Raw genomic sequence first — 24,829 nt, 5'->3', positions numbered from 1 at the left:
GAAGATAGACAGTAGGGAGCTATTCCGTTAATAAGTGGTTCTTAAAGCCACGTTTCAGGATGAAAACACTCAGATTAAAGAGTGTTTAATTAACCAGATTAAAGAGTTGAGGAATAGCTAGCTGCTTGATGGAGGAGGAGGAGCTAGCAAAGGTATCAAATGATCTCATTGGCTTCTTGATGGTTATTGCCACTGAAGAAAACAGACCTTGGGCTTGGGCTGGGGCTCAGCAGTAGAGCACTCGCCTAGCACATGTGAAGCCCTGGGTTCAATCCTCAGCACCACATAAAAATAAATAAATAAATAAATAAATAAATAAAGGTAATGTGTCCCACTACAACTCAAAAATAAATATTAAAAAAAGAAAGAAAATAGACCTGATAACTGGGGAGTTCTCACTCTAGGGTACTTGTACCTTAAGAGAAGTTGAGGGAAAGAGGAAAATGCCTAACACTATTCATTCCTTCAAAAATGTTGAGCTCCTAGACTGCTGGGTGCTGATAAATGAACAACAACAACAACAAAAAAAAAAAAAAAAAAAAAAAAAAACATGGCACCTGGTCTCATGGGAATTGTAATTTATTGCATGTGAGACAGTCACACAAATAAAGGTCAAGTGTGGTCATGGAACTGTGAAAAAGGCATAACTGTTTGGGATTCCAGAAGTACTTTCCTGATGAAATGATGCTAGGGCTGCTTGAAAGGTTCAGAGATTGGTTACAAGAGGAGATATGATGGGAGCTGCCAGGGTGAAGCTTGCATAAGTGAAGGCCCTGTGGTGGGAGGGAGAATGGACTGAAAGACCGAAAGAAGGACTAAGGGAGGGGGGCTGGGGAAGTGGCGCTAAGCGTTATGGCGCTCACCTGGCATGCGTGCACCCTGGGTTTGATCCTCAGCACCACATATAAACAAAGATGTTGTGTCTGCCAAAAACTAAAAGTAAATGCATAAATAAATATTAAAATTCTCTCTCTCTTTAAAAAAAAAAAAAAAAAAAAAAAAGGACAAGGGGGCTGTGGAGTTCACACAGCAGTAGTAAGGCCAAACGGAAACTGGAAGGGATCCCAGCCTATTTGAAGTATAGGGAAGGAGTGGAAGAGGTGGGTGGAGTACCTATGGATGTAGGTGAAACAGACTAATGCAAAAGTCTGATGGCAGCTTGGACTAGGGGGGCTGGTGCTGAGCAGTGGCCAAGGCACAGGAATGCAGGAGAGGGTGGGTCCAGAAGGACTCTGGGTTTCTAGTTTGTAGACTGGTCAGATGGTGATGGACAGTGACGAAAAACACCCATTCACAGAGCAAAGGCAAGGAAGACTGTGAATAACGTGAGGAGCCTCTGTCTCTTAAAAGAACTTGTTTTCAGCTCTTTTCTCTTCTTTGGACTCCCATTAGTACAAAATAACCACCCTCACTATTGGAGGGTGAAACTATTGAATGTGGTACTTCACTCTTCAGTATGGGTGGGACCTTGCATAAAATACATAACATTTTCAAAGCATGTTCACTTCCAGCCTTTTACTTTATCCTCACCAAAATTTCATCGTTTCTCCTACCCGTCCTTATTGAAAGATCAGTGCATTCACAATCTTGGTCCAATTATGATGTGTATTTCTGGGCACATCATCAAAAACCTGCAGCTGCTAAATCCATTATGAAATCTTAGACTCTCTGAGGTTTAAGGGAACATTAGCTCTCAGTTACTACCAAACCACTTATTTTTCTGAGGCCCAAAGAGATAGCCAGAGGAAGAACCAGGATTGTAGTCAAATAAAACAAGTACACATCCAATTAACACTCACAATCTCTGATAGTTGATATATTATTTTCATGTAGGGTTTTTAAAGAAATGAATGTGCTATAAGAACAACCCAGATCTGTTGACAAGCAGTCCCATCAATCAGCAAATGGCCTGTGGCTCCATGCAGTGATGCTGTTGGCACTGGTAAATGGAAAAGCCTTACTCATCTCTGCCCCTCCTAGGAAGGGACTGATCCACACCAGACATTTTCTTCAATGGCCTTCTCTCCAAAGCTGCAGTCAGCAACTCCCAAAGGGTTTAAGTGAGCAGGTGATTCATAAATGTCTCCTCTGGCAGGAAGCTAGGGCAATTCTTTGAAGGTGTGCTACAATATTGCAAATTGGCTGCCTGAAATTTAATGGTTGTGGAATTTGGTTGTGGAAATGGTGAGGACAAGAAGACTCTTAAATAGGCTGGGAGTGTAGCTCAGTGGAGAGTGCTTATCTAGCTTATCCCTGGGTTGGATCCCCAGCAATGAGAAAAAAAAAAAAAAGATTGTTAAACAGAGAGGAGTAGATGACAGAATGAATAGTTGTGCTTAAACAAACAGAACAAGCTTTATGTACATAAAATCAACCTAGAATTCCTAAGACCAAAATGATGTTTGAGATGAAATTTTTTTGTGACTCCTTTATCATTAAAGCTTGTGCTTGAAATTTACTTCAATTTGATTTGTTCTGTAGGAGAATGTTGGAGATAAGAAATGTCCTAAACAGGATTTAGCCCAAACTTAAATCCTATCCCTCACCATCAGGACTCCTTCTATTTGGACCATTTGTTCAAATAACGTTCCTTGAGAAGTTTTCAGTGCCAGGCCTTGTGCTAGGACTGGGGCATGTGATGCAAACATGCAAAGACACTCTATCTGCAAAGGAGTCTAGCAGGGAGTCTAGCAGGGCACTTGGACTGGTGAGCAAATATCACTAATAAAGACAGGTGTTCCCTGGCATGTAAACAAATGCTGGAGAAGGTACTAGGAGTCTGTTAGGGGCCACTGGAGGAGACTTCAAAAAGGAGATGAGACTTCAGTGAAGTTTTGAAGAGTACATATAATTTGGTAGGCATTCAAGAGCATTCCAGGAAGAGGGAGTAGTGTGTTCCAAGGGCATACGAACATGGAACTGCTGGGAAGAGATGGTCAGGTTATGGCGGGAGATGAGAGATCAGATCATCATGAAGGATTCCTAAGCCATGCTAAAGAGTAGAAGTGACACACAGTAGTGAGTAGTGTGTTCTATTTCTGCCCAGGGTTTTGGCACAGTATAAGCTGATTTTGCACAGTACAAGCACCATTGTGCTGAGGAACAAATGACTTCAAAATCTCAGCATTTGCAAAAACAAATGTTATTTATCGTTTATGTCACATGTCATCAATGGATCTGGTCAGGTTCAGCAGCTCTGTGATTCCGAGGTTCTGCTCTAGGTGGCAAGTGGATTGCGTGCCAGCCCTGCACGGATGCTCATTCTAGGGCCTCAGGTTAAGGAGCAGCCCTTCTCTGAGGGGCTCCCTTCTCACGCAGAAGGCAAGAAGGGAACTTCCCATAATGCATCTGCTTGGAAGTCACTCACATGTCCATTGGGGCCAAGCAAACTACATGGCTACACCAAGGGGAATAGAACACACACTCCACCTATAGGAAGGGACGGCAAGGATGACTGCGTAAGTAAAATGCTCTTTCAGAGGTGGGAACAGATGATTGGAAATGACAACACGATATAGTACAGATGGCTTTAGGAGGAATGAGCAAAAAGCTGTCGTCATGGCCCAGGAAAAAAGTATGGCAGCATTCTTGTTGCCTGTTGTGGCATAACAAATCACTCCCAAAGTGATTCAAAGCAACAGCAATTTTATTGTTGCTAATGGTTTCTGTGGGTCTAGAGTTCAGGGAAGGGGCTTGAACTCAGGGGTACTTTACCACTGAGCTACATCTTCAGCCCTTTTTAAATTTGGAGACAGGGTCTCACTGAATTGCTGAGGCTGGCCTCTAACTTGCAGACCTCCTGCCTCAGCCTCCTGAGTGTCACCTTTTTTTCAAACACTTAAAGGTGTAAAACCCATTCTTAGATTATAGGCTGAATAAGACCAGGTGGCAGGCCCAGCTTAGTCCCCAGGCTATAGTTTTCCAAGTCCTGCTGTACTGCAAAGTTAATTGGAACTTTATTTTTACACAGTTGAGAAATATCTGAGCTAACATTGTAGAGGCAAGTGTCACTGGCATTTGGTTGGTGTTTGAATTCCCTACAGCCAGTGAAATTTCCCCAGCAGTAGGCATTGATTGGAAGCAAAGGATCCTGGAATGGAATCTTAGGTGCTCCAGCAGCTAGAGATGAGGAGCTAGTGAAGAGAGGTTAGAGGAACCACAATCCAGCCCTCCTCCACCAGCCTTCCCCACTTGAAACCTCAACCTCTTGTCCCTACTTTCATTCCTGCCCCCAACCCCAACTTTTCTCACCCCAGGTACTATTTCCAAAGTTACAGGTAGAGATAAAGGCATGTAACTCTGAAATGTGTAACTCTTCACACTCCTTTCTGTCCAATTCTTTCATACAAAAACTATGATAACTTTGTCAAATCTCATGTTATTTAAATACCAGGTGGCATATTGCATATAAAGAGTTTCTTAAGGAGTGCTGGCATCATTAATATTAATAAGCCATGATAATTTAGCAAAGGGAGAAAGAGACCAATAAATCAAACTCTATGAATTAGTATTTGCAAACATTTTTCCTGGGAAGGAAAATAAACTTTTCTAGAGATGGCATTAAATAGAAGTCTTTTAGAAAAAGACTGAGAGTTGTGTTAACTCTATTTCCTCTAACTCTTAAGTTTTCAAAAGACTCTAACACTGGAGACAGAATGTAGAGAATAAATGCAGTTTATTCAGTGTTGGGAGTGAGAAATGATTGCTCTTTTGGTCCATAAAAGGTCACTGCAGAAGAAGCTTGATGACTAAGCTAATTAGAAGTGTGTACAGGTGATCTTGTGACTTGAGGCCAGGATAATCATGGCAGAAGCACAGAAGTAGTGCAGTGTCGTGATGCAGTTCCAAAGGATGGCAAGAACATTCCCATCACTGACACATTCTCAGCACATAGACATTGGAGTGGCCAGGTGGGAAGGCAGGGACCCCCCATCTCTAAAATCCCCTCCCATCTCTAGGATTCATTTCTTTTCCTTCCTCATGGGCTTGCATAGCCTGTAGCCAGTCATTCCTTTATTCTGCAAATAGTTGGTGAACTTCTAAGAAAAGGAACAAATCAAAATGAAGAGCACCCTATAGTACTGAAAGATTTAAAAAAAAAAAAGACATTTAAATAACATTTGGTCCCTGCCCAAGGGAAAATTGTATTTTTTAACAGAAGATTTGATATGTACATAAAAAGGCATCTGTGGTGTGGACTGGAAATTTTTCTATTGCACTCCTTCCTTTTACCAAAACTTGTGTGGATAGAAGCCCTGCCTAAGAAAACCTATCATTTCCAAGCCTGGTTTGCTTATATTGATGATAGCCAATGATCAGGAGTGAGACTAGCATCTCTGTTTCAGAAAACACATTAATGAGTGGGGTGTGTGTGTGTGTGTGTGTGTGTGCGCACGCACGCGTGTGTATGTGTGCGGGTGTGTTTTTATGTGTAATATAAAGTTAGGTCTTGAGATCCATGAGGAGAGCCAAGTCTTCCCATTCTAATAATGTAAGAGGCTCTGTCCGGTAGACAGGAAATCTTTGCATAGCTCTGTTTTGCTATTGTGGTGATTCCTTCAGAGTTTCTAGTATAAACATTTAACAATCTATCTTCAAGTGATGGCATAATGTTTCACATCTAGGCAGAGCTCAATGATGCCACTTCTGCCCTCCTAGCCTTTGTGCGATTGTCAAATGTTTTCTACATTAAAGATCATTCTATATTGGTTTTATTTGTGGTTCAATAGCCAATATTCTCCTTAAAAGAAGTAAATATGAATAAAGTCTTTATGTGATCAGGAGGCTCCTCCCTCTGGCACTCTCACTGCGCGAAGGTCTAGATTTCATCTGGTGTCGCCTCACTCTGGCTGAAAGGCCTCCTTTTACACTTTGTGCACATGGGTCTGGTGGTGAGGGATCCATCCAGCTTTTGTATATCTGAACAAGTCTTTCTTTCACCTTTGTTTCTGAAATATATTTTGGTGGATATAAAATCCTGATCTTGTTTATTTGTCCCTTGGTTATTTGATCAATCTTGCCAGAGGTTTATCACCTTTATCAGTCTTTTCAAAAACCACCTTTTGGCTCTGTTGATCTGTACTCTGTGCTTATTTTCTAGTTTATTAAGTTCTAATCTTATATATTTTCTCCCTTCCATTACTTTCTTTGACCTTATTGAGCTCCTCCTTTTCCGACTTCTTATGTTAACTCTTTAGTAACTCATTAAGACTTCCTTCTTTTTTTAAAATTAAAATTTAATTTATATCTATAAATTTCTAAGTACTGCTTTGGCCACAGCTTACAAGTTTTGATATTTGATACTGGTTACTATTGTTCTGGTTTAAATTATATTAAATTCTTATCATAAGTCCCTCTTTGAACTAAGAATTTTTTTCTCAGTGTTTTTCTAATGTTCCAGATTTGCAACCAAAGATTATTCTCTTCCACTGGGCATAGTAGAACAACTTGGAAGTCTGAGGCAGGAGGATGGTGACTTCAAAGCCAGCCTCAGAAACTTAGTGAGGCCCTAAGCAACTTAGCGAGATCCTGTCTCAAAATAAAACACAGAAAGGACTGGGGATGTGGCTCAGTGGGTAAGCATCCCTGGTACCAAAAAAACAAAACAAAACAAAAACCAAAAAGCTTCTTTCATTGATTCCCTCCTCCTACCCCATTTAATCCATTAGGAAATCTTGTTGGTGCTATCATTAAAACATATGTAGTATCTGCCTATTTCTTTTCAACTTTACAACCGCTACCCTGGTCCAAACAAAAATAACTCTCATTCAGACCACTATAATAGCTTCTAATTGGTCTTCTTGCATTCTCTTTTCCTCCTTCTTCCTCAATCAATTCTCCATAGAGTTCTCAGAATAGTCTATTATAATGATAAAGTGCCACTTTCCATGTAAAACCCTTCAATTATTTCCTCATACTTGGAATAAAATCAAAACTTCTTACCTTGGTTTACGAAGCCTATAGAATCTGACTTCTCTCTCTCCCTTGCTCACTCAGTTCCTGTTCTGTTCTTCTCTCTCTTGTAACCCATTAAGCTCACTCTCACCTCAGGGCCTGTATTACAATAGGTTAGGTCAAACTAGCAGACTCCAATGAAGTTCAGGCTGCTTTCCTCCACTTTGTAGCTACAGCAAAGGACACATGACCTCCAAGATCACTGTAGCTAAGCAAAAGAGTCAAAAGCACAAAGTTCTTAACTGCCTGCCCTGCATGTGACTCAAGTCACACGTCTCTTAATTTAAATTAGGTTAGCCTCAACCCATCTCTCTGGTAAACTTGGAGAGATAGAAAAGCAAATGGATACTGGAAAAACACTAACTCTGTCTTAATCAGGCCATCAGTTATTCCTCTGACCCTTTCTATCCACTGAGAAAGATTCTCCGAGTGACTGGAGTGCAGCTTGTGAGCCCACTGCTTGACCAGGTTCCAAATTTGGGCTCTCTCCTCAGCTCACTAACTAAAATTCTAGCAAGAATCCTGCGGGGTCAGTTTAGTGACAGTCCCAACCCCTATTCTTTATATTGGATCCAAGTCCTCACCCACCCCTCTTGATATCACTCTAGTTTGCCTGCAGAAAGGATATTGTTAAGTTCATTTAGGAAAAATCCCCCTTAACCTATCCTATTTCCTCTTAGTAATTTACATCAACTGGTACCTACTCTTCTCCTTAACTATTAATCCTCACTTGTCCTTATTGTATTCAATTGAGACCAATCTTTCTTCCCCGACTGCAAAACCTCCAATTACTGTAGTCCCCACATCTATCACAATAGTCCTGAATAAAGTCTGCCCTTTTGTTCTTCTGTTTTAACGATCATCTGAATGATTATCTTTAAATCCAAAGAACACACTCGGTCGATGATGTAAAGTTCCATCTTCTTGCTGCATCTAGCTGTCCTGGATCTCCAGGTGATCTGTGCATTCTCTTCTTTATGGTTCTTCTCCATAGGTTTATGAACCGGGAATCAAAGTAGTTGCTTATTCCTCCAACACATGCAGTATATAAGAAGCAAGAACAGGATAATTGCAATAAACATTCTCATTTGAAAAGAATGGGAATAGTAAATATAAATCAATAGCCCATAGCAATTCTAAGATCTCACTCAGGGGGATCTAGAATGGTCTTCTGCCTTAAAAATAAATCCCTTTTGAGTCCCTGATTCTTCTGATAAAAACAAAACAAAACAAAGCAAAACAAAAAACACTATTCTCTGTGATCTGATGCTTTTGGAAAGTGTATTAGTTTTCCATGACTGTTATAAGAAATCACATTTTTAAGTTACTACAGTTCCAGATGCCATTGTTTTGAAATTAAAATTGCTGGACTGAAATAAAGCTAGTCATCTGGAGGCTCTAGGTAGGGGAGAATCTGTTCTCTGCTTATTTCAACTTTTGTTGGCCACCAGCATTCTTTAGCTTGTGGCTACATCTACACAAGTGCAATCTTCACATAGCTCTGCTCTCTTTACTTCACCTTCTCCTGAGTATGTTGTTCCCTTCTCTACCTCTTTCTTATAAGGACACATTTAGCATACACCCGGATAATCTGGAAAATCTCCCCACCTCAAGATTCTTCATCACACTGAGAAGACAATTTTCCAATATAATATCTGCAGATTCTGAGGAATTAGGACCTGCTATCTTTCAGTGTCATTATGCAGTACCTAATAGGAAGTAATTCTTTGTTTATTATCCTCTATGACTATATTTGAATAGGCCTTTTGAGGTTGTGAATTTCTTACCCGTTTCTGGGGCTGATAGAATTTTAGTGAAACAAGAGTGGTCTTATGCCTTAACACCATTTTTTCCAGAGTTCTTATTCTTTATTCCATTTTCTTTTATGATTTTCTGAGCCAAACAACTTCTTGAGAGACATAGAGGAGTGCAAAAATTAGATAAACCTACTGCTAATGATTTTATTTCATATTAAAAACATTATCATGTATCATTAGGTGTTATGGTTTGGATTTGAGAAATCCCCCAAAGGCTCACGTGTGAGACAATGGATTCACAGGGGAAATGACTGGATTGTGAGAGCCTTAACGGAATCAGTGAATTATACCCCGATGGGATTAATTGAGTAGTAACTGGAGGCAGGTGGGGTGTGGCTGGAGGAGGTGGTCATTGGGGGCATGGCTTTGAGGTATATATTTTGTATCTGGTGAGTGGAGTCTCTAGCTGCCTGATCATCATATGAGCTACTTCTTTCTCCATGATGTCCTACCTCACTTTGAGCCCCAAGGAATGGAGCCAGCTTATGGACTTATAGACTGAGACCTCTGAAACCATGAGCACCTAAATAAACCTTTTCTCCTCTACAGTTGTCCTGATTGGGTCTTTCAGTCATAGCAGTGAAAAAGCTGAATAAAACAGGTTCGCTTTTACTAAAAATTAAGTGGAGAAAATGGAAAGCCTAAGGAAAGTATCATTCATATAGAAGAAAAAGATTTTTAAATGCAGAAGAGTAGATATTCTCTATTAAGATATACCCTGGTCAAACCTGTGTCATCAGAAGTTGAGATGTCTGGGGTGGGGATGTGTCTCAGTGGCAGGTAGAAAGCACAAACTTGCCATGTATGAGGCTCTGAGTTCCATTCCCAGTGACAAATTTAAAAAAAAAAAAGGAAAGTGATTAATCAATTGCAGATCAAAATACAGGAAGTAATGGATAGGTGCCCACGTTTGCTGAAGTACAGTGGACTTAATGCTGCACCATTACCAGAGAGCAAATAAAGACGTCTTTGTTAGAATCTAGGCATTGCAGAAGCATGCTATAGAGGCTCACCCTGACCTTCTAATGAGTCATTTTCTTTCTAAAATTTCAAAGCATAGACTTAACATCTTTTCATGGCTTCACTATTCATGGGAATCATGAAGTTAATCCCAGATTGTCTTTTGAAATTTCAGTATTACCTGACTCTTAACTGTGGGTAAGACAGGCCAGTGAGTGTGAAAGAAAATGCAGAATGAGAGAACACTGAGGCAAGAATTTGAAGGGGGAGAAAAGGAGATAATGCAGATGGAGCGTTGACATAAAAGTAGGGGAGAGGTTGGAGACTTAAAGGAGACACACCCCACAGAGGCAAAATGTAAGTCAAGAAAATGTGGGAGTCAGGAACAGAAAGGTTTGGATTTCAGTTCCCCCACTTAATTAAGAATCTAGTTTAAATTTCTCTATGCCCAGTTTCCTTATCTCTGAAATGGAAGTAATTATGCTGACTTCACAAAGTTATTGAGTATGTTCAACACAGTGCCTGGTTCCTGACAGGCAGCCAATAAACACTAAGTTATTTTTCCTCATTACAGGTGCAGGCAGAAGGAAAGGAATAGGATAAAGCAAATAACTGTCAAATCCAGAGAAAAGGTAGTAATAATCCTGAAATTAATATGTAATGAACATGAGGTGATGAATCATTCTAAAAATAAAAGCCCCCACCCCCACCCCCACCCCGGGGAGAAAGAATAGAAGCAGGAAGCTGTTAGAGAAATTGTAGGCTGGAGATAACTGAACTTTGTACTGAGATGGTAGTGGTGCACATGGTGAGAACTATTCAGATTTGAAATCTATTTGAGTCTCTTGCAGATGGTCTGGACTGGAAACATGACGCAAAAAGACTAACTCTTTAGCAACTGAGTAAATGATCGTTTTTTTAAAATGAGGCAACTATAGGTGTAGCAGGTTTGGAGCAGAGAACCAACAAGAGTTCTATTTTGGCCTTATAAAATTGAAATGCCTGTGAGATGTCCAAGTGGAGATATCAAGAAGATCTAAAAGTGGATAACCTTAGCCTATGTTATTTAACTATGAGAATGGATGCAATTCCCCAAGAGGGGAGCATCTATTACTGTACCTGAGGAATTCCACCTTGTAGTGAGTGGAAAGAGGAGCCAGCAGAAAGGAAGAACCAATCAAAGAGGAGGAAACTTGGACAGTTTATTCCCAAGGAAGCCTAGTGAAGAATATGTCAAAAGCTGCTCAGTGAGGTGAAGGTTAAAAAAACATCCACCAAGTTCAAAAATGTGGAGGTAGTAGTAGAACTTGTTGAGAGCATTTCAGCTAAGATAATGCCTGAGGTAATGCAATGCCAGTCCAACAAGATCTGAGACCAGAAATGGGGTTTATGTTTTTTTTTTTTTTTTTTTAAAAAAAAGCTACATAGCCATAAAATTTCTCTGTTGAAAACCCTTCAGTAGACTTCTTCTACACTCAGAATAGAATCTGAACTTACCATGCCCTACAAATTCCTACAAGATCTGGCACTTGCTGTGTCTGTCCTTAGCTTCTTCCCCAAGCTGTCTCATTCAGTCCCTTTATCCATACTAGTCTTCTTGCTCCTCCTTCAATAAGCCAAGACCTTTCCTACTCAAAGCCTTTGCGTTTGCTTTTCTTTAACCAGAATGGTTCCTTTCTCACTTATGTGTATGGCCTTCTCCTGTACCTTCACAACATCATTTAAGTAGTTAGCCTTTCCTAGAGGTGTGACCTACAAAAGGGGAGGAAAGCTGCACCAGGCACGGTGTTTTTGACTGTGCTTCAGCAAAAAATGAGTTGTAAAAAAAAAAGCAAAGGTAAACTTCTGACATAGGTTCACCTGGTTATGCAGCTATTGATTTACTTATAATGCTATCAACAATAAGATTCAAAAACTTTCTAGTAATGGCCTCTTTCACCCAAGTTCTCAGAAAACAATAACAATAGATAACAAGCTTAAAATCACTTAGAAAAACTGGATTTGAGAACAGGGACATAAATTACAGTTCGTCATTTCTGTAAGTTTGCATTCTATAGTTTGATTTGCTCTCAATTACCTCCAGGATGCTGAACTGCTCTTACAAGTCACAATGATTCAACTTAAAAACTTTTTTTGGGTACAGTGAACCTTGTGGCACTTAACCACCAAGCCACATTCCTAGGGCTTTTTATTTTTTATTTAGAGGCAAGTTCTCACTAAGTTGTTTAGGGCCTTACTATGTTGCTGAGGCTGGCTTTGAACTTGCAGTCCTCCTGCCTCAGCCTCCTGAGTCACTGGGATTACAGGCATGTGCCACTGTGCCAGCTCATCATAAACCATTTAAAATTTTTTTCTTAATCTGGGAATATCTCAATTGGAAGAGCATAACTTTATATCACTATATTGTTGTATAAAATACTTTCATATTCCAATTATATTTAAAATACAAACCATCCCTTGTTAATAAAGACACCCAGGTTATTTATTGGTTGTTTAATTTGCAGTGGCAGTAGTATGATCTGACTTCTGCTAGGATAGTGACACTAGGGATAGAGGAAGGTGGGACAGATTTGAGGGACATTTAGAAAATAGAACCATAGGAAATTGAGAATCAATGGTGAAAAGCAAGAAGAAAATGAGAAATTAAGTATGATGATCAGGTTTATGTCTAGAGCAATTAGCTGGGCAGTGGTGTCAATGCCATCTATCATGGCAGGGGAGAAAAAAAGAATGAACAGGGGAGATCATGAAATCTGTTTCGGCATACTGAATGTGAGGTGCTTGCAAAAGATGCACTTGGACAGCTGGGTATACAGTTTTAGTGCAGGTTGTTCTCGTGTAAGTGAAAGAGTTTGCACTAACACCTAAACCTTTTGAATTTCAGTTACTACATTTATAAGGAGCATGCTATTCTAGATAATCTCTTTGGTACTTCCCAGCCTAAAACTTCAGAGAATCTGACAACTTTAGTCATTAAGTAATTTGGTTTGGTTTGGATTTCCAGTCTCATCTTAAAACTTTGGAGTACCATGCTGTCTATGAGCATTTTACTTTGATACTTGAACAAAAACTATTAACTATCTGGGAGCTCAAGTATTCATACAACCTTGTTTTAAATTTTAAGGCTGAAAGTCAAAAAGACTGACTTCCCCTACTTATTAAAGACACAAATTAAGACTCCTGGCCTTTCTTGGGAAGAATACAGCATAGAATCAATCAATCAATTTATTGATAGAACATACACATAAATATATATTGATCTATACAAATACACACATGTATATACACATATTCTTTTCCATGAATTCTTGCCCTCATAGACTTGGATGTTCAAAGGACATTATTTCTATAAGAGGGCAAAAGAAGAGCAGAAAATATGAAGGGCATGAAAAAGGGGTTGGATAAGCAAAATCTGTAAGGTTTCCTGTATATATTTTTTAAAAAGAAAATAAACATTTAAATTGGCATCTTGCAGTGTGGCAACACAAAATTAAGAAGTAATGGAAATACCAAGTCTCCTGTCCAGACATAATTATCTCAATCATTTCAACACTGAATAGTCTGGATTCTCCTGTCTTCCTTCCTTCTGATTTAAATATAACTTCAAATTAAATCATTTCCACATTAGCAGAATCAATAATTTTAAGTTCAAGGGAAGAGAAATGTTTTCAATCTGACATATTTAAATAGCCTGGACAATAAACACAACCCTGGTTCCATGCACAGGATTTTTTCTGTGAAATAACTGACATGTGAATAGCTTAAAATAATCATTAGAATTTCACTTGAACAATATGATTGGTCTATGAAGTATATCCGCACCCCTATAATATAAAGGCAAAACTGCACTGGGACTTAAAAGCATGGGCTTTGGAGTCAGAATTTGGTTCAGACCCTCGTGGTCTGTCAAGTAGTCTCAAAGTCGCAGTCTTCTCTTCAGTAAAATGAGGAAGATAATACCATATTACAAATTTTTCTAAGGATTAAAAGTGATTAAGGGGCTGGGATTGTGGCTCAGTGGTGGAGTGCTTGCTTGCTTAGCTTGTGTGAGGCCCTGGGTTCGGTTATCAGCACTACATATAAATAAATAAAATAAAGGTCCATTGACAACAACAAAAAATATTTTTTAAAAAAGATGTTATGAAACAAAAATAAACATTGTTTCAATTATAATTGTTAGACTTTTGTTACAAAAGGTACTTTTGGAGTCATCACTTCAAGGGTCTAAAACTTCAAATCTTAAAGCAGTTAATTTAAAAATAATCGACTCCAACTTTCATTACTATTGATTTTTTTTCCCCTTCAAGGAATACCATGCATGACACTGTATTGAGAACCAAGCAGGAATCCTAGTTCCAATTCTGATGTAAAAACTATTCAACTTACTTGTGCATAATATATTGATATGAAGAATATAGAGCAAGTTCTAATGAGACTACATTTTATAATTCACAGAAGGGCACAGTTAATTCTTGACTTTTTCAGTTGACTACAACTGTAACTTAGTAAAACAAAGTTATTCTGGTGTTGAGATACACTGGTGTTGAGATACACTGACTTTTGAGTAGTACTGCCATAATAACTTTTCATTTGTTTTTGTTTACAAGTGCAACTGTTGTATACATCTGCCACTATCATCTAAGGTTTTTAAAGTTTTTAAACCAAACTTAACTACATGATGTTTCCAGACAAGATAGAACTTCTTCCCCTATAATGTGGGGGAAATTGAACTTGGGGCCTTGCACATGCTAAGCAAGCACTTGATTACTGAGCTACATCCCCAACCCCTAAATTTTGAGACAGGATCTTGCCAAGTTGACCAGGCTGGCCTTGAATTTGCAATCTTTCTGCCTCTGCCTCCCAAGTAGCTGGTGTTACTGGTGTGTGCCACCATACCCAGCACTGCAACGTATTTCCAAACCAATACACATAATGTAGTACCAGACTGGAAAAAACAAACATAACAACTGGATGCATAAATAGATGATTAACTATATGTGAACTTTCAGTTAAAAAAAGAATGAAACAATAAAATTCTGATCGAAAGTTTCCATTTACATTGTCCTCCAGTAATTGTTATCTCTTATGTGATAATTTGATAGCTCTAAAAGAGTAAGAAAAAGTCCTTTAATATTTCATGATAGGTTTAATTAGGTAATTCCAAGAGGGAGGGAACCATTAAAACAAATTCTTATGATATCATCTGGTATGTCCAATTACATGAGTATCGTAACAAAAAGTTACAAACGTATATATGCGTATTTACATTGTATACTCGAAACTATCAAGCTAGTCAACTATATCTGAGGAGATAACATTATGACATGAGTTAAACAATTTTTCATTGCTCATTAGAAAAAATGCAGTCAAGCTTTTAATGGAAATAATGTACAAGTGAGGCACTTTTGAGATCAAGAGAATAGAAAGCAAATGATACTACACACTGGAAATGTTCACAAAAATCTATGTGTATCTTTAATACAAAGGCTTTTCAACTAGATTATTCTTGAAAAATTTCAAAACAATTATGCAATTTAAGCTTTCAGTAACAATGGCTATCATTTATCAGTGTACCAAAGCATATGAAAGTTTTATAACCACCTGGCTGCTAGGCAAATAGTACTTTAAAGCCCTTTTTCTCCCTCTCTCTCCCTCTCATTTTAATATAAATCACCTCTGGTCGTGTTTCTTTTTTAAAAAAATATTTTTCTATGTTTGACTTACTGCAAAACACCTTATGGTGCTATTAGGATTTATAGACATTTTTAAGTGCAACAATAATGCAAGTTTCTAGCACTTTCCCTTAGAAATGTTATCATGGAGGTCAAATGAAGAATGAGAATTGTATCATTGAGAAATCTGTTTTTTAGGTAACACTAAAGTTTTCTAACTTTTCTGTAGAAAAATGTGTATTTTCTTAATGCACCTTTGGGCTACAATTAAAAACCTAATCTTAAACCCAAGTTACATATTCCAAGTATAATCACAAAATCTAGAGTCAGTTTCAGTAATAACAACAGAAAAATCCTTAAAATATCTTTATACTGCATGTCTGAAGTAGTATGTTTCCTGTACTCTGGATACTTACATGGATATTAAGAAATATCTTTGAGCCATTCAATTAAGGGGAAAGGAGAGAGGAAAAAGTAAAGAAAAAGCATGACTTACCAAAGATATTAGATGGCACTATACACATGAATTGAAAGTGCATTTGTATAACTTCAAAAGCTCATTTTAGGCACTATTGAATAACCAATGAAAATAGGTAGTTTCAAGTTTTTCCCTTTAAATTTTAATCCCTGCCCCATCTTTGTCTCAGAAACATACACACACTTTCTTTAAAGTTGTCATGATAAAATACAGGTGGTTACGTTTATCTATTTATATATAAAAAAATTCTCCCTGACTGACAATGGGAGGGAAAAATACCATTTTGGTAATGGCTTCCAAGTTAAAGGAACTGGTTCTATAAATGCCTCAGCATATCATTAAGTTTGATTGCCAGCTCCAAATAGCAATAAATATTTTAAAACAGGATATGTAAGAAAAAAGTGCTTAAAATCTTTCAGTGACCAACAAAATTAATTAGAGAAAAGAATCATTTTACAGTTCCTTTGAGATATTTCTTACTCCTGGTTTCCCTGTAGGAGGTGGCCACCACTTGACTAGCCCTTTACTGGTGGTAGTGAATGAACCCTGCAGATGCCTATTGCCATCTTTTTCTCTGGTCTGGATATTATCCAGTAGGTGGTGCTGAAGTTCCACACATGGAAACAAATGATCCAGATTATCATTTGAAAACTATCAGTTCCAAACAAAACAAACTCATCAGGCCAAATTCTTTCTTATCATGCCACTTAGATGATCTCATTTTTAGTGTTTACTTTAACAGTTTTGTGAGCCATTTGCTTATACAATCAGATAAAAAAGTTTTAGAAGAAATGCCAAATCTGTATAGAGAATGGAAACAGTTTCTGAATGTACCTATACACATTTGAGAATCAGAGATTTAAACTATCCATTTGGTTGCACATAGGAATTCTCAACTACTCCAAAGAGAAAATTTCCACATAGGGATACAGATACACTACATTATCAGTTTTTGTTTCCTAGACTGATTTGGAAACTGAGTATGTTAGTTATAAAGATCCAAGGTGAAATAAGAACCAATTTCATCACCATAGTTTTTAATGAAGAAACTTGTTTAAAACTGTAAAGGAAAAAATGGGGATGGGACGGCAAAATCTTAGCAGCAAAGTGGTTAAACAAATTGAAAATATTAATGCACAAACATTAAAATATTAAAGCATATATGTTGCATATAAAATACAGTACAGAACCAGGAGTTGCACTATACTGATTAGTGCTTAACAGAAGAAATGATTAAATTTGTTCTTCCCAGAAGTATATACACAGTTCATTTCCACAGCATTTTCCTATATAGCCAGCAAGTTATTTTCTTCAGTCATTCACACCTCGCTCAAACCTGAATTAAAAACTCAGTACTTACAAATATGAAAATTCATTCAAAAAGAGAACCAGTATTTCCATTTCATCCATAAAAAGGAATTTTGAAAGTTAACAGTCTATTCTAGGAAACCAAGTTTAGCTGAAAACTTCAGGGATGAAGATCACCAGGTGTAGCAGCATTCAAATATATAAACAGTAAAAATAAGACTTAAAACTGCTGCTACAAGGTCATGTTTTGGATTTAGTTCATCCAATTGATTTTTAGTACAAAACTAGAAATAACCTCTTCTTCATAACATCTACAGTTAACAATATAATTTTCTTCTTTTCAATGTGAAATAATACTTCAAGATGATCTATGTACACAATGTTGTCAGTTCAAGCTGTCATATAAATATAAATGCTTTCTTTTTTTAAAAAAAAAGTATTTTACAGACAAGATAGTGTTATATACATTGTTCAGTTTGATAGGGGGCAAAAGAAGAATGCTAACACAAGCTTAAGTTTGATATGTAAAACAAATGAGATATAAATGACATTTAAAACCTGCATAGAAAATGAGCTTCAAATGGTAGTGTGATTTTAATTTCTATCACCTCTAGTACTTCGAGCCATTAATTTAAAAAAAAAAAAAAAAGGCACACGTCTCAACTTTATTCCTGGAAGGGAATGTTCTTAAAGAATTCCTCATTTGGTTAGTTTTGATGTTTTTTTTTTAAAAAAAAAAAAAAAAAAAAAAAGTGACCCCATGGTATTTTAAAATGGTATGTTGGAACACATATCCTACTACTTTGTAAATTAAACAGCAGTAATACAATGCTCTGCAAAAGAAATAAAATTTATATCTACAAGATATTTCATTCACAATGATGTTGGATTAAATGCTTTCCTGGGATACGTTAGCATACATTTTAACAAAATAATTTCGTTTTCGGCCAGTTTAAATAAAAAAAATATAGCTGAGAAAGATCGGTGTTATATGAATAGTAAGTACTGAGGAGTAAGCTAAAACATTAGTAATGCAGCTGAACATATTTCGGTGTAGCAGAACAATAAATGGAGATTTCAAGAGGAAAGTGTTTTATACCAACTATGCATTTACACTTTTTGCCTTGTAAAACGTTTGTTTTTGCAATATTATTTTTTGAAGGAGGAAACTCTGAAAGAAAACAACTTGCTGGTTGAATACCACAAAAAACAAAACAAAACAACCAAAACCCTTAAATTTTCTGTTTACTCAGTCTCTTTTTATATAAAAATAAGGGTTAAGTTCCCATCAGAACATTAGACAATTACATCTGTGCTTTAAAAAAATGTTGGTCACACAAGGCTATTAGAATATCTTAAAGGTTTTTAGATTACCAGAATGTACAGATATAACTCAATATAAACTGTAGCCAAAGATAATCAAGGATGAAAATATCAGATCATTCACATGGAATAAAAATGTTATTAACTAGATGAGTTAAATATTCAAAATATATGGAATGTGACAGTAGATAAATGTGTATCTACTTCAGAATTAGGAAGGGCAAGAAAGGTTTAATATGTAATAATTCGTACCTTACATTTAGTTAAATATAAACATTTTGTTATTTATACATAAAACTGCTTTCAGAAAAACAACTAATAAATGATTTAGTTGCACTTATTTTACTTCTTATAATTCCCAAGTGTTAACTTTTCTTAGATTGAAATCAACTGTCCCCTAGTGCATTTTTATTTTTAGTTCATGAATTCAAACCTTTAAATTCCCATCACCTAATGCATAAATATACAAAAATGCCAAAAATTAATCCCTTTTTGTTGGATCATATTTATGCTGACTTTTTATAGTCAATAGCCAAAAATGATTTCCTTCTGCAAATACTCTACAACCTGTAACGAAACATGCCATGCACTCAAGGAAAAAAATGCATGGCTAGCATCTGTGAAATGCCAAGAACTGACGAGTTCTGCTTCTTCCACGTGTGGCCCCAGTGATACCAGGCAAGATTCCATATTGCTTGCCAAAAGCTTCCACAAAACCAAGTTAGCTAATTCCTGGAAACAAAGATTTTAAGCTCCTTTTGGCACTGGATCATTTCATCCAGCAGCTTTATGTTTCCCACCACAGCACCCACATGCCTCACCACAGCGATGGCACATTCTCAAAGGGACGTAGCAGCACATACATGGTACAATAAAAGACAAAGCTACCAGGGCTAACCATCGTAAGCAGAACTTGTCATCACTAGTGTCACATGAACAGGGATCAGAAAAATCTCCCTCTGAGTCTGACATACAATGATACAACATGCTCTCTGCACAGAGCATACAACTAACTTGATATATGCATCTTTTAATAGGATCTGGAGCATCCTGACATTTTCCCCTGCCATTTTCTTCATGATTAAACCTTTCCTGGCAGTATACGCAGCGAGAACGTTCACCATCCTCTTTTCTTCGTTTTGACTTCTTAATTTTTAATGAGGAAGAAGGCTGTGTCTTAAATACCACAGAGTCTTTGAGTGAACTTAACTTAGTCTCATCCCCACAAGAGTAGAGATAGTCTGACTTTTTACTGTCCGGTTTAGGAAAGTGAATATTGGAGTCATTATCATCTCTCTCCAAGTCATTTTTCCACATGTCAGGATGTCTGTAGTCTGCATACCGACGTATTAAGATATCTCGAGGGTTTATTCTGACAATCTCATCCTCATCTTGAAAGCTGACATGTCTGATTGATTTCAAAGGGACCTAAAAAATGAAAAATACAGTAAAGACTACAGCAGTTAATTTTAGGTGTCAATTTGATGGAGTGACACTGCCCAGGTATTTGTTCAAATATTGTTCTAGGTGTTTCAGTGATTTTTTGGGGGGTAAGAACAATATTTTCATTGATGGACTGTGAGCTAAGCACAGTACCTTCTATGATGTGGGTGGACCTCATCTAATCAGCTGAAGGCTTTAATAGAACAAATATTCCTTTCCCCAGACAAGAAAAACTCTGCCAGCAGGCTGCCTTTGGAATCAGATTGCAACTCTTCCTTGGGTCTTCAGCCTGACATAGTTTACCCTGAAAATTTGAGATCTGTATTTCCATGGTGGCATGAACCAATTCATTAAAACTAAATCCTACTCAATCTGTTTCTCTGGAGAACCTTCTTACAGACTTTCATGCCAAGAAATGACATGCCACTATAATAAATATCTTGAAAATGTGGAAATGGTTTTGGAACTGAGTAATGGGTAGAAGCTGACAAAATTTTTTTTTCTTTTTTTTAAAAAATATTTTTTAAAGAGAGAGAGAGAAAGAGAGAGAGAGAGAGAGAGAGAGAGAGAGAGAGAGGAGAGAGAGAGAGAGAATTTTAATATTTATTTTTTAGTTTTTCGGCGGACACAACATCTTTGTTTGTACGTGATGCTGAGGATTGAACCTGGGCCGCACGCATGCCAGGCGAGCGCGCTACCGCTTGAGCCACATCCCCAGCCCCAGAAGCTGACAAAATTTTAAGATGGACGTTAGAAAGAGCCTTGAAGAGACAACTGGTAGAAACATGGATTTAAAGGTCCATCTGGTAGGGTTTAAGATGGAACTGAACACATTACTGGGCATTGGAAGAAAGGCAATCCTTGGTATAAAATAACAAAGAACCTGGATAAATTGTGTTTTAGTATTTTTTGGAAGGTAGGAGAGATATACATGAACATTCAGCAGAGGAACTTTCTAAGCAAGGTGTGTTCTAAAGAGAATACTAAGGGTGTGGCTGGATGATCATAGGATAAAGCAAGATGTTGCCAATTTGGATGTAAAGGGACAGAAGCAAGATGAAACAAAGAATGGCTGCAGGACTTGTGGGATTCTACAGAATGTGCCAAGAGTTATGTGGCTGTGAACAAGTGTCATGTTCATGACATGTCATGTCTCAAAAGAGAAGGAGGATCCTGAAGTAGGACTGTCCCCTCTGAGTTCCAGAGGATGAAGCTAACTTCTGAGTTTTAGTGGGCCATGCAGTAGCAGTGCAAGGCCGTGGAGGGGAAGTTTATACCCAGGGCTGGGTGTAGGATCACCATCCCAGTGGGCCTACAGGACAGAGCATAAAGCTAAGGAGAATTAATCTCAAGTCTTAAAACCTAATGAAATTTCCCATCAGGTTTAGACTTGCTTAGGACTCATATGACGATTTTCTTCATTTCAGTTTCTCTCATTTTGAATGGGAATGTCTACCCTATGCCTTTCCTATCACACTATACTTTTAGAAGCAATAACTTGTCTAGTGTCACACGATGACAGGTGGCAGGGAAATCTGTCTCAAAATGAATCATACCTCAACACATCCACAACTGGCAGAGATGCTATTTAGAAGAAATTTGGCAATTAGAGTAGATACTGGAATCTGTTAAGACTGTGGGGCCACCGAAATAAAGGCATGTGTATTTTGTATATAAGAAGGCATGAACTTTGGAGCCAGTGGGAAGAATATTATGGGCTGAATCATATCCTTCCCCAATTCATATGTGAGGCCTTAACATCAGAATATGATATTTGGAGACAGGGCTTTTAAAGAGGTGACGAGAGAGAGAGAGAGAGAGAGAGAGAGAGAGAGAGAGAGAGAGAGAGAGAGAGAGAGAAAGAGATATAGATATTGAGATTCCTTAAAATAAGGAATCAGGGTAGACCTTAACCAGTCTTACTGGTGGCCTTGTAAGAGGAAATCTGGACACACAGAGAGATATAGTAGGAAAGCATGTATAGAAGAAAAACCACATGAGATGTTAGCCATCAATAAGTTAAAGAAAAAGGGCTTAGAAGAAACTAAACATACCATCCCCTTGACCTTGATCTTGAAATTCAGCCTCAAAAACTGTGAGAAAATAAAACTACTATTTTAGCCACTCTGTCTGTGGTATTTCACCCTGGCAGCCCCCTCAAACTAATATAAGAATATACATAGCTTAGCCATACAGAAAAATCCCTAAAAAATGACTTACACACCAACCCCATCTCTCTTTCTCTCATTTGTCTTCTCTTTGTATCTAACTCATGGGTAGATGACTTTTTGGGGTTGGGGAACAAAACTGTCTTTTGACCCTACCTACCACCCACAAAGGAGATGGTTTTCTAGTAGTCAAATCTGTATTACCTAGTTCTAGTTCCAGGATACAAGGACTAGTGTACAAACAAGTGTCTAATCCAGTTTGGGGCAATCTTTTATTCTACAGATATTTGAAACTGGGATTAAATTACAAGTCTGTGCTAAGGGTGGGCTGATGGGTGAAGTCCATTAAATTAACACTATATTATTCTTATTGGTCCTATTCGATATACATATAAATTCAAAAGAAAAATTTTGGATGGAGTTTAAATAACAGAGTTTGTAAGTAAATATGAAGCAAATTTATACATTGAAATTATTTCAACTATATAGAGAATTCAAATGACTAGAAAACTTCACGTATATGCTAATTGCCTATATTTCATTGCAGAAGATATTACTTACCCTGTTTTGGGACTTTAAGCTTCCACATTCCTTGGGTATTTGCCGCTGTACATATTCCACACTTCTGCTCTGAATGTCTAGGCCTGGCTGCCCAAATGTTATCTAAAATACAAACAGTGTCTTATGTAAGTGATGACAGAATGAATTTCTTGCTCTTAATGAAGCCATACACAGTGCACATTTTCAAAATGGTTTTATAAAAGGTATTGTAATTCCCCTCACCTTAATTTTTTTTAAAAAAGCTATTTTCCTATACATTTTAAAATGTATGCATTACATTCACCAACTAACAAGTACTCAAAAAAGTAGAAATCACCCAAATATATCTATCAACTGATGAATGTATAAACAAAATGTGGCAATCCATATAGTGGAATATTCCTCAGCTAAAAAAGGAATAAAATATTGATATTATGTTATAATAGTGATTGATAAGGACTGAAGGAAAAGATGGAGTGGCAATGACTGCTAATTGGTACGAAATTTTGGAGGGGGATGAAAATTTCCTGGAATTCAATGATGGTGATGGTGGCACAGTCTTATGAATTTACTAAAAACCAACAAATTGTATATTTAAAAGGATGACTTAATGATATATGAATTTTATATATATATATATATATATATATATATATATATATATATATATATAAAAGTGATAGGGACATTTCTTAGTTGTTTGAATTGCAAAGCCCATTTTGGAGCTAGATTTTTTTTTTAATATAACAGTGGAATGCATTACAATTTTTATTATACATATAAAGCATAATTTTTCATATCTCTGGTTGTATACAAAGTATATTCACACCAATTCATGTCTTCATACATGTACTTTGGATAATAATGATCATCACATTCTACCATCATTTCTAACCCCATGCCCCCTCCCTTCCCCTCTAACCACCCCTCTGTCCTATCTAGAGTTTGTCTATTCCTCCCTTGCTCCCTTATCCCACTGTGAATCAGCCTCCTTATATCAAAGAAAACATTCGGCATTTGGGTTTTTGGGATTAGAGCCAGATTTTATAGCTGAAAGTTACCAAAGCTTAATTTTTAGAATTTTATAATGAAAAATTATTATAAATGAATTTCCACATCTACCACCTAGCTTCAACAATTATCAATACTGCAGTAATCTTATTTTCTTATTGATTATTTTCCTGGATTATTTTGATCCAAATCCTACTATTAATAAGACTATAACTTTGAAAATAAAAAATAATACAAGTAACATGGCAAATTTTTCAAACAGTATTGAAGTACATACAATAAAAATCTTCCATATTAGATGTTTGGTCCCCATCCTAGAAGTTAACTTATAAAAAACAATTTTTAGTGAATTCTTCCAAAAATTTACACACACAAACATGTACATCTTTAAAAGTTTTAAATACAAATGGAATGCTTTTCTTGATTTTTCTTACAGTTAGTGATACATTACAGATACTTTTGTATACTTATAGGTAAAACATATAAGGATTCAGGAATTAATGGAAAAAATTCACCATGGATTAAATAGTGTAGAAAGGCTTCATGAAGGAAACTGGGCTTGAAGTAAACACAGAATGAGTTAAGTATTTGGTCAAGTACAACTACCACCACCACCACCAAAAAGAAACAATTTTTTTCCTGATAAAAGTTAATAACTTCAACTTATATATTAAATACACATTCCTATACTTTAAGAAGCAAGGATGTCTACTTTTTCACTTATCACCTAAATTTTACTATCTCAGAAAAAAGTCACATGTACTACTTAAACAGATTTAACTGTGAAATCTACCTGAGTCAACAGTTTATAATTATTAGGCCTCCCACATGATCCGTAAGTGAAAAGACAAATGGATGTTGTCTATACACTTATTAAACACAGATGTTGTAAGATACACCCAACTAACTATTGCTTTTTAAAGCACTGAGAACCAAAACTATTTTATAGTCTTCAGAAGAATTTATCAGCTGAGATATACACAGGAGGTGCTTCTTCAAAGTTGGTCACAACAAAAAAAAAATTTAAAGAATTCCATTTAAAATGACAACAAAATGATATGAAAGAAAAGATTATAAAAGATAACAGATTTTTTAATATAGGAAAATCCTCATAAAGAAAATGCAAAGTTTTATTAAGAGAGAACTAGGGTTGGG

General features: G+C 36.9%; 1 protein-coding gene across 1 annotated transcript in view; it reads right to left on the bottom strand.

Annotated features, from left to right (window-relative positions):
* Positions 1-14,872: 14,872 nt before the first annotated feature.
* Spred1 (sprouty related EVH1 domain containing 1) overlaps positions 14,873-24,829 on the bottom strand; it is a 79,224-nt gene continuing 69,267 nt past the window's right edge. The window contains exons 6-7 of the mRNA XM_026393101.2: positions 22,685-22,786; positions 14,873-19,940 (exon numbers count right to left, since the gene is read on the bottom strand). Of these exons, the coding sequence (XP_026248886.2) occupies positions 19,287-19,940; positions 22,685-22,786 (756 nt within the window). The 3' untranslated portion in view covers positions 14,873-19,286. The remainder of the gene's footprint in view (positions 19,941-22,684; positions 22,787-24,829) is intronic.

The sequence above is a fragment of the Urocitellus parryii genome, chromosome 6, assembly GCF_045843805.1.
Source record: "Urocitellus parryii isolate mUroPar1 chromosome 6, mUroPar1.hap1, whole genome shotgun sequence".
Classification (NCBI taxonomy): Eukaryota; Metazoa; Chordata; class Mammalia; order Rodentia; family Sciuridae; genus Urocitellus; species Urocitellus parryii.
This window is presented reverse-complemented; position numbering and strand designations above follow the sequence as displayed.